Source organism: Dreissena polymorpha, chromosome 5 (assembly GCF_020536995.1).
Source record: "Dreissena polymorpha isolate Duluth1 chromosome 5, UMN_Dpol_1.0, whole genome shotgun sequence".
Lineage (NCBI taxonomy): Eukaryota > Metazoa > Mollusca > Bivalvia > Myida > Dreissenidae > Dreissena > Dreissena polymorpha.
The window spans coordinates 104,886,859-104,903,052 of record NC_068359.1 but is presented as its reverse complement, the minus strand read 5'-3'; the positions used below and the strand labels follow the sequence as shown (position 1 = coordinate 104,903,052).

The window sequence follows — 16,194 nt, the reverse complement described above, 5'->3', positions numbered from 1 at the left end:
ATCCCCATAATTCCTCTTCCAGCTTGTATGCAGTTGTATGCAGGTAATGAATGCAATACTTTAAGAAGCATCTGCACACATGGGCACACATTCATACTAATTTCTGGATTATAAGCATTACAAATGTTAAGGATGATGTCCACTCTTTTACCAAGTACTATCATTGTGTTCATCAACTTTATAACATTTTGAATTTTTTTAATGAATATTTTTATGACCCTTTGCCCAAAGTGATCATCAAAACAATATTTTCCTGCAACTTTCTATGTTACAGATATTGAGTCTACGGGTTCCAGCAGTGAATTCTATGACAAGTTCAGCATCCGCTACCACATATCTATCATATTCAAGGCCATGTGGGGGATACCATGTCACCAGATTAAAATCATAGAGGAGGCTAAGTAGGGACACAAACTACTCTACAATCACATGGCTCACAATGGCCAAACATTATTACAAGCTTTTATCCATTTACTATCTTATATTATTTTGATGTGATTGCTTAATGAAATTTCTTCTAGGTTATATGCTAACCTAAGCACGAAGTGCACAAGGTGAGCTGTTTGGATTAATTTGTAAAAAGCGCTGTACGTTATAATCTTTTGACAGACAGACAGATGAATGGACAGACAGACACTTTATGTGTTTGCTCCATGTACATTGTCATCATCTCATATGATTATCAATACAATATGTATTAATTAAAATGAACACAGAAAATAATTATGATGTAACAAGCTTGGTCAAAATGTTTATCTTTTCTAGGCCTGGGCCCGTATTCACCAACCGATTCTTAGACTTAAGAATAAAGAATAGACTTAGAACCAAGAAAATGTGTTCAGTGTTTAAGTATATACAGGCCTCCACTGGTGATTATGTCATTAACAAAATGTTCTATACGAAGAATAATATAGATAGAGATGTTTACTGCAGAGTTTGAATCAAAATTTAAGAAATTCTTGAATATTCTAATTTAAAGAATTTTCTTTATTCTTAGACTTAAGTCTAAGAATTGTTTGGTGAAAAGGGCCCAAGTGTCAATCTGGGACATGTGCATCAAAAACTAGGTTATCAGGTTGAAGCTTAAAAAAAACCTTGTAACAACTCTAGAGACAAAATGGACGACTCAATCATAATGAAAATTTATGAGAATGTTTTTATGAACAATATCTAGGTCAATTTGTTATCAAGGTCAAGTAGGGTAATAAACTAGGTCAACAGATAATCTTGAAAATCAACTCACAAAAAATGTTCAGCAATGGACTCATAATTGATCTGTTGCATTATTTTTTTTTATTTCAACAGCAATTTTCTCAGGTAAGTTATATGTAGGGCCATCATGGGACCCATGTATGGATATTTCTATGTTCACATGAATGTACTGAGAAAAAAACACAGCTATTTACTAGAGATGGCATCGAATACCAATATCGGTATTCGAATGTTCGCAAATTCATTCAATCGAATATTCGAATATTCGCATAAAACGGCTGGATTGATTTTACCTTGTTATGTAATAATTTCCATTGGTTTGTAAGTTATATCCGTTTGCTAAATATGCGGCTGTTTATTAACGTTGCTATCGAATAATTGTATCGCTGTCGACTAAGGGTATCACGTTTACAGATTTTTCTAAACGTTTACACGAAATGAAATAAACGAAACGATACCGTTCAAACGGTATCCATACGTCCGTTTTAAAAGCATCAGTGCCATCACATTTCAAAACTGAAAGTAGTGATTATTTTCGGAAGTTATACATGTATTTAGTTCATAACCCATTTGCACAATGACGTCATATTAAAACCAACTGTTCTCGTCGTTTTCTAACCATTGGGTTACGCGTTTTCTACTTACATGCCGTTATATTTTGTAACAAAGATGAATTAATATTTAACCCACATTTCTTCAATAAGAGTACACCGGTGTTAATTGTTTTTATTGTTTTACTTAACAAGATGTACATCAAAACGAGTAAACTGCGGGAAATTTTCCTCATGCACTTCATGCCGACGCGCGTTTAATGTTCAAGACGATTAGGGGCATGATCATGCAAGAAATAGCGGGAAACTTATCCCGAGCACTTCGTGCCGATGCGGGTTAAATATTCAAGACGTCTAGGTCGTACAGGTATATTGTTATGTCTACGGTACTGTGAATAAGGGCCATCTGGCGCACGTGATACAAATATGAGTCTTTTTCAGCAGCTTTTAATGAGTTTTGCAACATCGTTATGTAATGAATTAAATGAATTCTGTTGACATTGCCTGTCGTTTAAACGTTTATTGTTTTTGTAAACGTGTTTGAGCAAAACATGAAACGCCATCGTTTAAACGTTTAAACGTGATACCCTTACTGTCGACTAATACTATGACCGATACTGTGATCGGGCACAAATAGAATGAAAAACATCGTGTCATAGAATTTTATTTTTTAATGATTCCACAGATTTGTAGCAGACCGCGCATATGTAAAACTAAGTTTACACACATTACACGTTGCGGTCTTCTTATCCACAGACCGTGTAAAGTATTCCATACGACACCATTCCATACTGCAGAAGGGGCTGGTGGCATTTTCAGATTTGAATTATGATTCCTTGATGATTGTTTAATTTATATCATCTGTTACTTTTGAGTAATTCACACATTTTAATGGCTGTACATACTGTGATCACAAAACTTAATTATTATTCGCCAGTCAATTGAAACCGTGAATTGGCACCCCATTGGCAAACAACAGTCGGGGCCTTTCTTAGAGCGTGTATATTGCATTGCGCAATCAACACTGATACGAGCCGCGTTATCAGTTTGACACGAAGAACGTCACGTCAAACATGTTACTCCCAAGTGATTTCGGTTGCTTTTTAGTAAGCGGTTCACAGTTCATTAAATATTGGTGAAATTACGTTTGGAAAAAAATGCGAATATGCGAATATCATTTTTATTATTCGAATGCTGACCATTCAATCGAATATTCGATTATTCGAATAATTTTGCCATCCCTACTATTTACAGAATATTGAGTTTTTGTGCATATTGTCTGACCAGGATCCTGGACACGTAATGTGTATTTTCAGCCAAGGGAAGCAGTTTGTGAAATTTGTGAACATGCTGATGAACGACACCACTTTCCTGCTGGATGAGAGTCTGGACTGTCTGAAGAGAATCCATGAGGTTCAGGAGGCCATGGCTACAGAGGAGTGGAACCAGAAGACTCCGGTAAGTCCCAAATAGGCCAGCTAGATGTACAGGGGTGGGGGGAGGCCATGGCTACAGAGGAGTGGAACCAGAAGACTCCAGTAAGTTCCCAATAGGCCAGCTAGATGTACAGGGGTGGGGGGGGGGCCATGGCTACAGAGGAGTGAAACCAGAACACTCCAGTAAGTCCCAAATAGGCCAGCTAGATGTACAGGTGTGGGTGGAGGCCATGGCTACAGAGGAGTGGAACCGGAACACTCCAGTAAGTCCCCAATAGGCCAGCTAGATGTACAGGGGTGGGTGGAGGCCATGGCTACAGAGAAGTTGAACCGGACCACTCCAGTAAGTCCCAAATAGGCCAGCTAGATGTACAGGGGTGGAGGGAGGCCATAGCTACAGAGGAGTGGAACCAGAACACTCCAGTAAGTCCCCATTAGGCCAGCTAGATGTACAGGGGTGGGTGGAGGCCATGGCTACAGAGGAGTTGAACAGGAACACTCCAGTCAGTCCCAAATAGGCCAGCTAGATGTACAGGGGTGAGGGGAGGCCATGGCTACAGAAGAGTGGAACCAGAACACTCCAGTAAGTCCCTAATGGGCCAGCTAGATGTACAGGGGTGGGGGGAGGCCATGGCTACAGAGGAGTGGAACAGGAACACTCCTGTAAGTCCCAAAAGGCCAGCTAGATGTACAGGGGTAGGGGGACCATGGCTACAGAAGAGTGGAACCAGAAGACTCCTGTAAGTCCCCAATAGGCCAGCTAGATGTACGGCATTGGGGGGAGGGCCATGGCTACAGAGGAGTGGAACCAGAACACTCCTGTAAGTCCCCAATAGGCCAGCTAGATGTACAGGGGTGGGGGGAGGCCATGGCTACAGAGGAGTGGAACAGGAACACTCCTGTAAGTCCCCAATAGGCCAGCTAGATGTGCAGCGGTGGGGGGAGGCCATGGCTACAGAGGAGTGAAACCAGAAGACTCCGGTAAGTCCCCAATAGGCCAGATAGATGTACAGGGGTGGGGGGGAGGCCATGGCTACAGAGTAGTGAAACCAGAAGACTCCGGTAAGTCCCCAATAGGCCAGCTAGATGTACAGGGGTGGGGGGAGGCCATGGCTACAGAGGAGTGGAACCGGAACACTCCAGTAAGTCCCCAATAGGCCAGCTAGATGTACAGGGGTGGGGGGAGGCCATGGCTACAGAGGAGTGGAACCAGAAGACTCCAGTAAGTCCCCAATAGGCCAGCAAGATGTTCAGGGGTGAGGGGAGGCCATGGCTACAGAGGAGTGGAACCAGAAGACTCCGGTAAGTCCCAAATAGGCCAGCTAGATGTACAGGGGTGGGGGGAGGCCGTGGCTACAGAGGAGAGGAACCAGAAGACTCCAGTAAGTCCCCAATAGGCCAGCAAGATGTACAGGGGTGAGGGGAGGCCATGGCTACAGAGGAGTGGAACCAGAAGACTCCAGTAAGTCCCCAATAGGCCAGCAAGATGTACAGGGGTGAGGGAAGGCCATGGCCACAGAGGAGTGGAACCAGAAGACTCCAGTAAGTCCCAAATAGGCCAGCTAGATGTACAGGGGTGGGAAGAGGCCATAGCTACAGAGGAGTTCAACCTGAACTCTCCAGTAAGTCCCCAATACACCAGCTACATGTAGATGAACATGGGTGGGATGACATTTTATAAATATATTGGTTTCATATTGAATTCTGTATTATTTATTTATGGTATTTAATTTGCTCTATTTGTACTTACTTGTTCTATTCTGAGAAAGATGAAGGAGAACCTCAATACTTCTGTTTATTTTCTTACTTCTCTTAGTTCATGATTTCTTCACCATGATTACTTGCACTAGGTGATGTAGGTGTATATACGTGGTTTCAGGAGCAGCAGCAGTCAGAGCAGAGGCAGCTGGCCATGGACGAGAAGCAGTGTCGCTCCTACCTCACCCTCGCCACAGAGACTGTGGACATGTTCCACTACCTCACTGACAAGATACAGGCACCCTTCCTCATTCCTGTACGTACACGGTCAGGGTAGCAGGACCGTTCTCACTGCTTGCTCCGGCCTACTGGCAAACAGGAACTTCTTCCATCACTATTTGGTCTCATTTATAAGCTCTCTCCTGTGCTGTCTGAATTAAAAATGGTCACAATGTGCTGTTTTGCATCTGAAAAAAAAGTAAATTAACAGCAAGAAATCGTGTTACCAGATATATGTTTTATGTGGGCTTATTTCTCTTGATCCACTTTATGACATAAAAACAACCAAGTTACAAGATTTATTATGGTTAACTAGTTATTCCATTACCTCTGCAATATGGTTTATTATGTATCCTTATACTAGTACAAATGTCTTACTTTGTCTTAAAATTTCACTTTGTTAAACAAGACTATTGTCCATAAGGAATGCAATTTTAAGCATTTGATCACAGCATAGGTTAAGTTATGTAGCAGAAAAAAAGAACTATCATTTACTCGGTACTTTAACTTAAGTTATTTTAATAGAAAATGCATTATTGTAAATTTATATTATCCACTGCCATTACCGGTGCATGTTGGTGTTGTTGGTGTTGAGGTGTTGTGCTGTCTCCAGGAGCTGGCAGATCGGCTGGCAGCCATGCTGAACTTCAACCTGCAGCAGCTCTGTGGACCCAAGTGCAAGAATTTGAAGGTGAAGAACCCGGAGAAGTACACCTGGGAGCCCAAGAAGCTGCTCAGCTATCTCACTGACATATACCTACACCTGGACTGCACCAAGTTCTGTGAGGCCATTGCTAATGATGAGGTAACACACACAGTTGTCAACTAGAAAATAGCAATGAATGTTAGAGAAACTAACAGTCTGTAGACCCAAATGTACTCTGCTTAGTGTTGGAATATCCCCACTTGTATGTGCATGTTTATTCCTACAACAAATAGAAACACATGTTCAACCTACTCTGATGAGTTGCAGGTATTTAGCTCACAAAATGCTCAAGGTGAGCTATCCACTATACAATAACGTTGCAACAATTTATATCCAATATTGATGTATAAAAAGTCTTTGTGAAGCTTGATCAGAATGTGGTGTTGTTTTTTTCGAAAATAACTAGGCTGAGTTGGAATCTGGGTCACATGCATAAAAAACTAGGTCAACTAGACAAATTGTAGAAAAAAACGTTGTTACCGCTCTAAAGTCCAGATTTATAAATCAACTACATTGAACCTTGGGCAGAATTTTTTATCACTACAATATCATAAAAGGCGGAGATCAAATCTGGATCACATGCAATCAAAAACTGGTAATGAGGTCAAATATTACCACTAGATCCTCATAGAAGCCACATTAATGATTCGATCTTGAATACACTTTGTCAGAATGTTTTCTTGCCAATACTGAGTCGGAATTTTAATCTAGGTCATATGTATCCAAAATCTAGTAAGAATCTATTAAGTGTGTGAATCAGGGTCACATGTGTTCAAAACTAGGTCACCTGGTCAAATGTAATTTTTAGCTCGGCATTTTCGGAGAAAACCCGAGGTATTGTCATAGCAAGCTCCCCATCCGCCGTCTGACATCCGCCGTCCGCCATCCGCGTCGTTCTAAAACCTTAACATTGGCTCTAAAATCAAAGTGCTTCCACCTTCAACTTTGAAACTTCATATGTAGATGCACCTTGATGAGTTCTACACGCCACACCCATTTTGGGGTCACTAGGTCAAAGGCCAAGGTCACTGTGACCTCTAAAAAAAATATATTCTGACAAGCTTTCATTTATTCAAAACTGCACCCATAGCCGAGCGTGGCACCCGTTATGCGGTGCTCTTGTTTTAGAAGCCACATCTATGACTCAATATTAATGAAACTTGGGCAGGAGGTTTGTCTTGACAATATCTAAGCTTAGTAAGAATCTGGGTCAAGTGCATCCAAAAACTAGGTCTCCAGGTAAAACCTTAGAAAAACCAGAAACCTTCTTACCATTGTAGAGGCCACATTTATGACTCCAGTTTGATAAAACATGGTTAAAATGTAAATTTAAACAATATGTAGTCAGAATTCAAATTTGGGTCATGTGCATCCAAAAGCTAGGTCAACATGTTATATCTTAAAAAACTTTGTCACTAATAAAATATATTTCTCTATTTTGATGAAATTCGCTTAGAATGTTTACCTTGTCTCTTGGAATCTAAGAAAATCGTGTAGATGCCAAATGTATGCTTCAGTCCAGACTAAAAATGATCAGTGATGATAATGAGTGTTTATCTTGACAATATCTAGGCTGAGTTTGAATCTTGGTCATGTGTTTTCAAAAGCTAGGTCACAAGGTCAAATCTAAGAAAACTTTGTTACAACCATGGAGGCCAATCAATCTACTCAATCTTTATGAAGCTTGGTAAGAATTTTTATCTTTACAGGCCATGTTTAAATGTGGCTCTAGTGCAGTTTTTAGTATTTGCATTTTTGACATGATTAGCCAGTCAGGCTTGTTACCTTACAATTTAATTAGCCCAAAACAGTTTGTTTTGGCCATAACTAATGGGAATACAAAACAAGTTGCACCAACAGTTTACATTTATCATTACAAATATTATATGCACATGTGTGTTAAAATCTCAGCTAAGTTCATAATGAAATTAGTCAACTAATTTCTTTTTTTTAACAATAACACATAAAAAATACATGTTGCAGTAATTATCAATTTAAATTATCTGGAGAAATCAATGATCAAAAAATAAATTATCAAATTGCTATGACAAAACCTGGTCTGTACAAAAGAGTGTCAGATGTTTTCTTTCTGATTTTTTAAAGTTTAACAGACATGAATACAACTATGGGTTATGGTTTATTCATGTATTGTTTCCTTTCTTTATGTACCTTTTGGCAACTAGTATTAAGCATGTTCAACATAGATGTTAAATGTTTACTGTTAGTCATGTTGTGCTTTGTATATTAGTCCAGTGCCACTGTTGCCTTACAGCGCTCCTACAGGAAGGAGTTGTTTGAGGATGCAGTGGTTCGAATGAGACGAGCAAACATCAAGACTGAGACAGAGATTGAGCAGTTTAAGAGCCTCCAGGAGAAGGTGGAGTGTATGGTTGTGCAGAAGGCGCGAGAGGAGAGGGACTATGGAGAGATACCAGATGAATTCAAAGGTGGGCGCTGAACTCAAATCAACACAAGTGGTCAAAATGCTTTTGATATTTTGTCTGCTTCATAACTTCATTCAAGAGAAATTAAAAATGAATTCAAACTTTCCCAAAGTGTTATTATACCCTCTTAAGGAAGTAATGGAGGGCATATTGGAATCATCATAGTCTGTCTGAGTGTACACAAACACAAATTCGTCCACAGGCATACCTTTCAATGTACAACATTCAAACTGCAGACGTTGCATCCCTATGAAATGCAGTTGTGCATGTTGGAATAATTTTGTTCTTTGTTTAAAAATTACAAAAGTTATGCCCCTGTGAGCTCACAGGTGCGGAAAGTTATCATAGATATTGTGGTAGGTGTCCCTATGGCGTCCGACATTCTTTTGTCATTAATTCTTCTTCAAACAATACCTTATCCTAAAGCTCAGATTGTCACAAACTTCACTTGAACATTGGGTTATTCTCTTTTACAGTTGTTCAAATCCAACTGGTATTTAGGTCAATAGAGCTAGAGAAAAATAAAGTGGAAACTTTAAAAATCTCCTCTGAAACCACAAAGCTCAGATATTGGGTGTGAAACATTTTCTAGTGTTCCTCTACACAGGTTGCTCAAATCAGTGCCCCAGCTGGCCACTCCCGAGGGATCAAATGATTTTTATAGACTTGTATAATAAATAAATTGTGTAATCTTCTTGTCTGGAACCACATAGATCAGGGGAGCTGATCTTTAGTGTGAAACATTGTCTAGTGTTCCTCTACAAAGTTTGTTCAAATCATGCTCATCAGGTCATTTAAACAGACTTATATAGTAAATAACTATTAAAATCTTCTCATAAACTGAAAGAGTTAGAGGTTTACTATTTGGTGTGAAAGATCATCAGGTGGTCTTTCATAAAGATTGTTCAAATCGTACCCATGAGGTCAAAAGCGGTCACACCCCAACATTATGTATTTGTCATTTACAAAGACGTTCATATCATACCCAAGGGGACAAAAGCAGTCACACCCCAATATGATGTATTAGTCATTTACAAAGATGTTCATATCATACCCCTGAGGTCAAAACTGGCCATCCCCAACATTATGTATTGGTCATTTACAAAGATGTTCATATCATACCCATGGGGACAAAAGCAGTCACTACCCAACATATACAACTTTTAATGTATTTGTGATTCTCAGTCATCTGTGTTAAAAGAACAATGTTATGGTCAAAACTGCCCACGCTTAATTGTCCAATTGTTTGTTGACAACACGTTAATTCATTTGGCTTTTGAGAGTTTGGGGGTTATTGTAAATTCTTAATTATTACAAAACGGGCTCTATAAACAAATATTGGACTCAAATGATTGAAATATAACAATGTAAATTAGCATGAATGTGCCAATATATTTTACATATGAGGTTGTTATTGACCATTCATTGATTGACAGCCCATCTGAGCAATACTGTATTTGAAATAACTGGTTATATAAGCTTGTACATGCCTTCCAGACGCCCTGATGGACACCCTGATGAGAGAACCTGTTCAGTTGCCTAGCGGCAATGTAGTAGACCGACCAATCATTGTGCGCCATTTGCTGAACTCTCAGACTGATCCCTTTAACAGACAGCCACTGAGTGAAAAGGAACTTATCCCTCGTAAGTCTCATTTAATCACTGATGCACTTGTCCCTAGATTTGAAACATATGATAGTTCAATGTAAAATATAGTTTTTACGTTCGCCAACTTATTAGGGATAAATCTCATAAATCATATATGATTTCAAAATGAAACTTCATAGAGTGTTAGATTTTAATGAGGAGATGTGCCCTTGTTAGCTCACCTGAGCGATAGCTCGGGGTGAGCTATTGTGATCACTCACCGTCCGGCGTCCGTCCGTCCGTCCGTCCGTCTGTCTGTCTGACTGTAAACAATTTGTAAACATCTTCTTCTACTAAACCATTGAGCCAATTTCAACTAAATTTCATGTGGAGCATCCCTAGGTCATGGGACAAAAGAATTGTTAAAAAAAATTTGATCACATAACCAAGATGGCCGCCATGACCATATATGGTAAAAACCTTAAAAAATCTTCTTGTCAGAAACCGCTCATCAGATTTTCAAAAAATTTCACAGGGATGACCTTTGAAGGCTCCCCTGAAAAAGTTGTTCAAAGAAATTTGATTCGTCAAAAAACATGGCCGCAGGAGCTCGTTGAACTTTGCATGTTTATTCGTTTTTGCCTATTTTGTGAAAACTTTCAAAAATCTTCCACATTTTTTGTCCGATCCTTTCCAAATTTGCACAGTGTCTTTATATCAATGAGGACACGAACCCTACAAACAATGAGCATTATTGGTCCATGAAGTACAGAATTACCTCCCCTTGAATTGAGAAAATGGTGTTTATGCAATAAAGTCCAAATTTTTCATCCAATTCTTTCCAAACTTGTAAGGATTTAGCATGGTTTAAACAAGGGAAACAACTACGGTTTATGCATGTTCTTTTTATAACAGATTTGCCTCCCTTTAATTCATTCAAAATCTCATTTTACAGCAGAGATTCCAAATCTGACCTGTAAATGAGCCCCATATTTACTGCCATTGCTAGGTTACTTTTTCCCATTTGATCATTCTTAAGTATTGGTCTTGTAATGCTGCTACTGCTTCTGCTACTGCTACTGCTACTACTACTACTACTACTACTACTACTACAACTACTACTACTACTACTACTACTACTACTACTACTTCTACTACTACTACTACTACCACCACCACCACCACCACCACCACCAACACCACCACAATGTCTTCTATTACTACTTCTACTACTACTGCCACGACTACTACTACTTTTACCACGACTACTACTACTACTACTACTACGACCACGACTACGACTACTACGACTACTACGACTACTACTACTACTTCGACTACTACTACTACTACTACTTCTACTACTACTACTACTGCTACTACTACTACTACGTCTACTACTATTACTACTACTACTACTACTACTTCTACTACTACTACTACTACTACTACACCACCACCACCACCACCACCTCCACCACCATTCACAGTGACAAAAAACGTATTCACACAATGGCTGCTACTACAACTTATAGCCCATATAGGGGGGCATGCATGTTTTACAAACAGCCCTTGTTTCTATGGGATTTTAACCACAACTGTTCATGTTTATCTCCGACACATATTTTTAGGTCACCTGTCATGAAGTGACACGGTGAGCTTATGTGATCGTGTGATGTCCGGCGTCCGTTGTGCGTGCCTGCGTGTGTCCGTGCGTCCGTCCGTCAACAATTTCTTTGTGTAGACAGTAGAGGTCACGGTTTGCATCCAATTTTGATGAAATTTGGTCAAAATGTTTATCTTGATGAAATCCGGTTTGGGATTGTATTTGGGTCATCTGGGGTCAAAAACAAGGTCACTAGGTCAAATAATAGAACAACCTTCTGTAGACAATAGAGGTCACAGTTTTCATCCAATCTTTATGAAATTTGGTCAGAATGTTTATCTTGATGAAATCTGGGTTGAGATTTTATTTGGGTCATCTGGGGTCAAAAACTAGGTCACTAGGTCAAATAATAGAAAAACCTTGTGTAGACATTAGAGATCACAGTTTTCATCCAACCTTTATGAAATTTGGTCAGAATTCTTGATGAAATCTGGGTGGGATTGTATTTGGGTCATCTGGGGTAAAAATCTAGGTCAAATAAATAGAAAAACCTTGTGTTGACAATAGAGGTCACAGTTTTCATCCAATATTTATGAACTGTGGTCAGAATGTTTATCTTGATGAAATCTGGATTGGGATTGTATTTGGGTCATCTAGAGTAAGGAACTAGGTCACTAGGTCAAATCATAGAAAAACATTGTGTAGACAATAGAGGTCATAGTTTTCATCTGATCTTAATGAGTCAGGTGAGCGATTCAGGGCCATCGTGGCCCTCTTGTTTTTGTATTATGTAACTTTTCAAGGCTATACAGTCAAATCTGAGAACAGCGGTCAGTCAAGGGAAATTGCTAAAGTGACTGTTGTCAACAGGTGGACCGCTGTTCTCCAATCACCACTTTTTAGATGGTTGGTCAGTTGGTAGTCAGTTGCCTAAATAGACGATAACTCATCCTTTTATCACCTTCTTGTAACAACACTGGCCAGCTTAGTGTTGTTTTCAACACCTTTATCAGTGATAAAGATCTATTGTTTGTGATACGCACTCATGCTTTGCCATTATTACTGCAGGCGATAATTGCTTCTTATAATCATTTTTATTGTTACTTGTACCTGTTTCATGGAATCAAAATTTAACTTCACTCAACGACTGCTTCTCATAATTTATTAGTTATTTTCTAATCTATATATAGTGATGTGTATCTATATGTAGTGATGTAATTACTACTTCAAGGATGTAAGTACAATCTACTAATTAGCAGTCATTTAGCGATAATTACTTTTAACGAGTTACATACTCTGATATTTCTTATTTTGAAGATATCCCCAATAATTATCCCCGGAAAACAAACCTTGTCAACACAATATTATGTGTTTTCTCACAACGGGCGGCTTTTATCAAAGGCAGTTATCTCTATCAAATTCTGTACCTGCAAAATAGACGCAATGACATCAGAAGAAAGAGACAACAACAATTTGTGTTTTTACTTTTCGCAACTCAGAACGACCGACTTGTGACCATTGTTCTCAGTTCAAAAATGACTTTTGGAGTGAAAATATACTGGTCGGAACAGTTAAATGTTATTATCAAGTGTAATATAGAGGTATTTTTGTCCGGGACTATACCAAATTTAAACATGAAACTTTGTAGGTGTATAGATATAAATGAAGAAAAGTACCATTCAATAGAACCATATCTAAAATAATATTTATTGTCCTTTGTTGTTTTTGTATGATGTAACTTTTCAGGGCTATACCTCAGAAACAATACAAGATTTCAATGTAAAACTTCATGGGTATATGAATATCAACGAAAAGAAGTGCCATGCACAAAAAACATAATTCTACACTTTCTTAAATAAGAGTTATTGTTATGTAAGGATACTTCCATAAATCAAGGGATTTGCACCCATCCATAAACAAAGTTTATTTGGCAGGGGATATCAATTCAACAAATGTGCTTGTTGTACAGGTGATGACATCAGGCAGCGTATAGAAGCCTGGATCCGATCCAAGGAGTCCAAGTGAGCGTCTAGTCAGCAGCTGTTCTACTGTCCCGGTGTTGAGTGGCCACAGCAGCTCTATTTGCTCACTATCAGAAGTATTCTCAGAGGAGGAAACACACACTTTGTGTGCATCAATAATTAAGTTTATAAGTTAAAATTTACTTTAAATTTTATGAAATTAAGATTAAGCACAATGCTAGGTAAATAAAACTTGTTTTTAATTGTTTTTCACCGACTGGTAAGATCCATAAATAATTATGTTAATAAAAAATGAGGAAATAAGGATTTTCATGTAATTTGTAAATAGTTTTTGTTATAAACAAGTATGAAGTACATATGAACATAAATACCGTTTTAACTTTAAAAAATCTCGTTTTAAATAGTATGTTGTTTCCCACTGTGTACAGCCAAATTAAAACATTAACTTTACCGAGGGTTCGTCATTTGTTAAAATCAATTTTTCTATGAAAAAATCACATTAGCAAAGTTTTTATCTTTCCAAAATTATTAACAACTATTGGATCAAGCAATAACCAATAAAATATTGATTATACACGAGTAAAAGAAAAGAAACATATCTCGTCTAGTATATCCACTGAAAGTGGACTGATTCATGAATGAAGACTGCTCGACTGAGGTTATTACACGTTGCGTATATGGGCATTACTGTAGAAGTGTGGTTATATTCAGTTGTCTTTAATCTGTCTGACAAAAAAAAACTGCTGGTTCCATCACTACTTAAATTATTCTAAAAATACATGTTGCAACAGCTAGATCCTTTGCAATTTTAAATGCACTTTAGTGTTCATTACCAATTATACAAGCTGATGTTGGTTTGTTAATCCAGGAGATTTCATTTAAGTATGTCAATATATGTTTAAGTATGAACACTGTCGATATAAGGTTTATAAAAACAAAATGATATAAACACAGGTACCTTCATTTAGAGTTGTGATTTGTAATAAATATTGTTTGAAAAAAGTATATGTGTCATTCCTGCCTCATAATTATGTTAGAATTGTTGTTCATGTCTTTGCAGCATCTGTGTTTTTATAAACATGTTATTTACTGCTACCAGATTGCATTTATTTCTTATGACCTGTGTAATCATTAGTTCTTCTCTGTGACTGGACTGTTTACATAGATGTGGGAAATGTAGATCTTCACATTTGTATGATATTCACCCGCTACATGACATATTTTGTGGAAAATTGGGAAAAGGACATGATTGTTTTTTCACTTGAATTCTTTGTTTTGTTTTTGAATGTATACTGTTGTTGCTAATAGCCATGGGAAATTGTTTGGCAAATGTGTATTTTATTGTGTATATTATACAAACTTACAAACATATATGTAGATGCTTGTATTACCTGTGTGAAATTAAAAGTAGCATCTTTTAACTAGTGGCATATTTTTTCAGACGTGTAAAGAAATATTTCATTTAATTTAGCATATGATGCTTATAAACAATCTTGAACAGACCTGAAGCATCAGCTTTATCATACAGTCTTGCACAGACTAAGTGTTGTTTACAATTTATGTCATGCCAAGAAAACAAACTGACCAGTGTTACTTTATTTACATTATTCTAAGGCAACATCAAGTTGATCAGATGTTTGATTGGTTTGCAGCACCTAAAATTTGTAGAACGAAATACAAATATTTTTATTTTGTTTTTATTGAAGCATAGTCCTTTTTGCATAGAATCCAAAGTATACCGGTACAAAGTTCTAAAGAAGAGAATTGATGATATATTTTTTTTAATGAATTTGGTGAAGCCTACATATTTAACAGCATAGACTATTTACTTTAGCTCGCCTGAACACAAAGTGCTCAAAATGAGATATTGTGATCACCCTTTGCCCAGCCTACAGGGGTGTGTGTCCCAAGTTAACCTCATCTAGATGGAGTTACAATCTGGGTCAAATGGGTACAAAATCAACAGGTCAAATGCTAGAAAAACCTTGTTGCCACTTTAAGAGGCCATATTTATGACTCAAATCTTGATGAAACTTGACCACAATTATTATCTTGACAATTTCTAGGCCATCTTAAGATTTATCTGTGTTCCAACATGTGGATGTAATAGTGTCTGTGACATATTTCTTGTTTTTAATGAATTTGAATGGTTTTTCGCTAGTTTGAACACAATACTTGTGTATAAAACTTAAAGGTTACAGAAAAATTACTGCGCACAATTTTGTCATAACATCAATTTTCAGCATTTGAAACCACTTAAATGCTGTTAATGAGTAGCTGTACCTTCTAAAAGGTGTGTGTATTGAATTATTATGTTGTATTGTTTCAGTGTGTTGAAATTCCCATTGATATGTATGTTGATGATATGTGTTGCTTTCCCCTGTTTTATGTAGTTTTATTTTTTGCTTAAAATGCATGTATTTCAGTATTTCCGACTGTATAAATGACAGATCTAACAACTTCTATTAAAAAAGAACAAGCATCAAATGCTTTCATTTCTGTGCAATATGTCTGTTGGCTAAGTGAGAAATTAGAATGTGTGGTTTCGCATATACAGATGTAGGGATCAGGTATTTACAACTACCAGTTTATGCGATATTCTTTTTACAGAAATGAAACATTGACTGTATACTTTACTGTGTTGTCATTTTCTATGCTGTTGATATACATAATAAAGTTTTTTTTAAATGTTA

General features: G+C 37.7%; 1 protein-coding gene across 4 annotated transcripts in view; it reads left to right on the top strand.

Moving 5' to 3' along the window:
• LOC127832214 (ubiquitin conjugation factor E4 B-like) overlaps positions 1–16,194 on the top strand; it is a 98,430-nt gene extending 82,236 nt beyond the window's left edge. For all 4 annotated transcript variants that reach the window (XM_052357521.1, XM_052357520.1, XM_052357519.1 and 1 more), the window contains 7 exons: positions 275–401; positions 3,080–3,221; positions 5,079–5,213; positions 5,790–5,981; positions 8,155–8,329; positions 9,824–9,970; positions 13,489–16,194. In XM_052357521.1, coding sequence (XP_052213481.1) covers positions 275–401; positions 3,080–3,221; positions 5,079–5,213; positions 5,790–5,981; positions 8,155–8,329; positions 9,824–9,970; positions 13,489–13,544 — 974 coding nt within the window. In that variant the 3' untranslated portion in view covers positions 13,545–16,194. The remainder of the gene's footprint in view (positions 1–274; positions 402–3,079; positions 3,222–5,078; positions 5,214–5,789; positions 5,982–8,154; positions 8,330–9,823; positions 9,971–13,488) is intronic.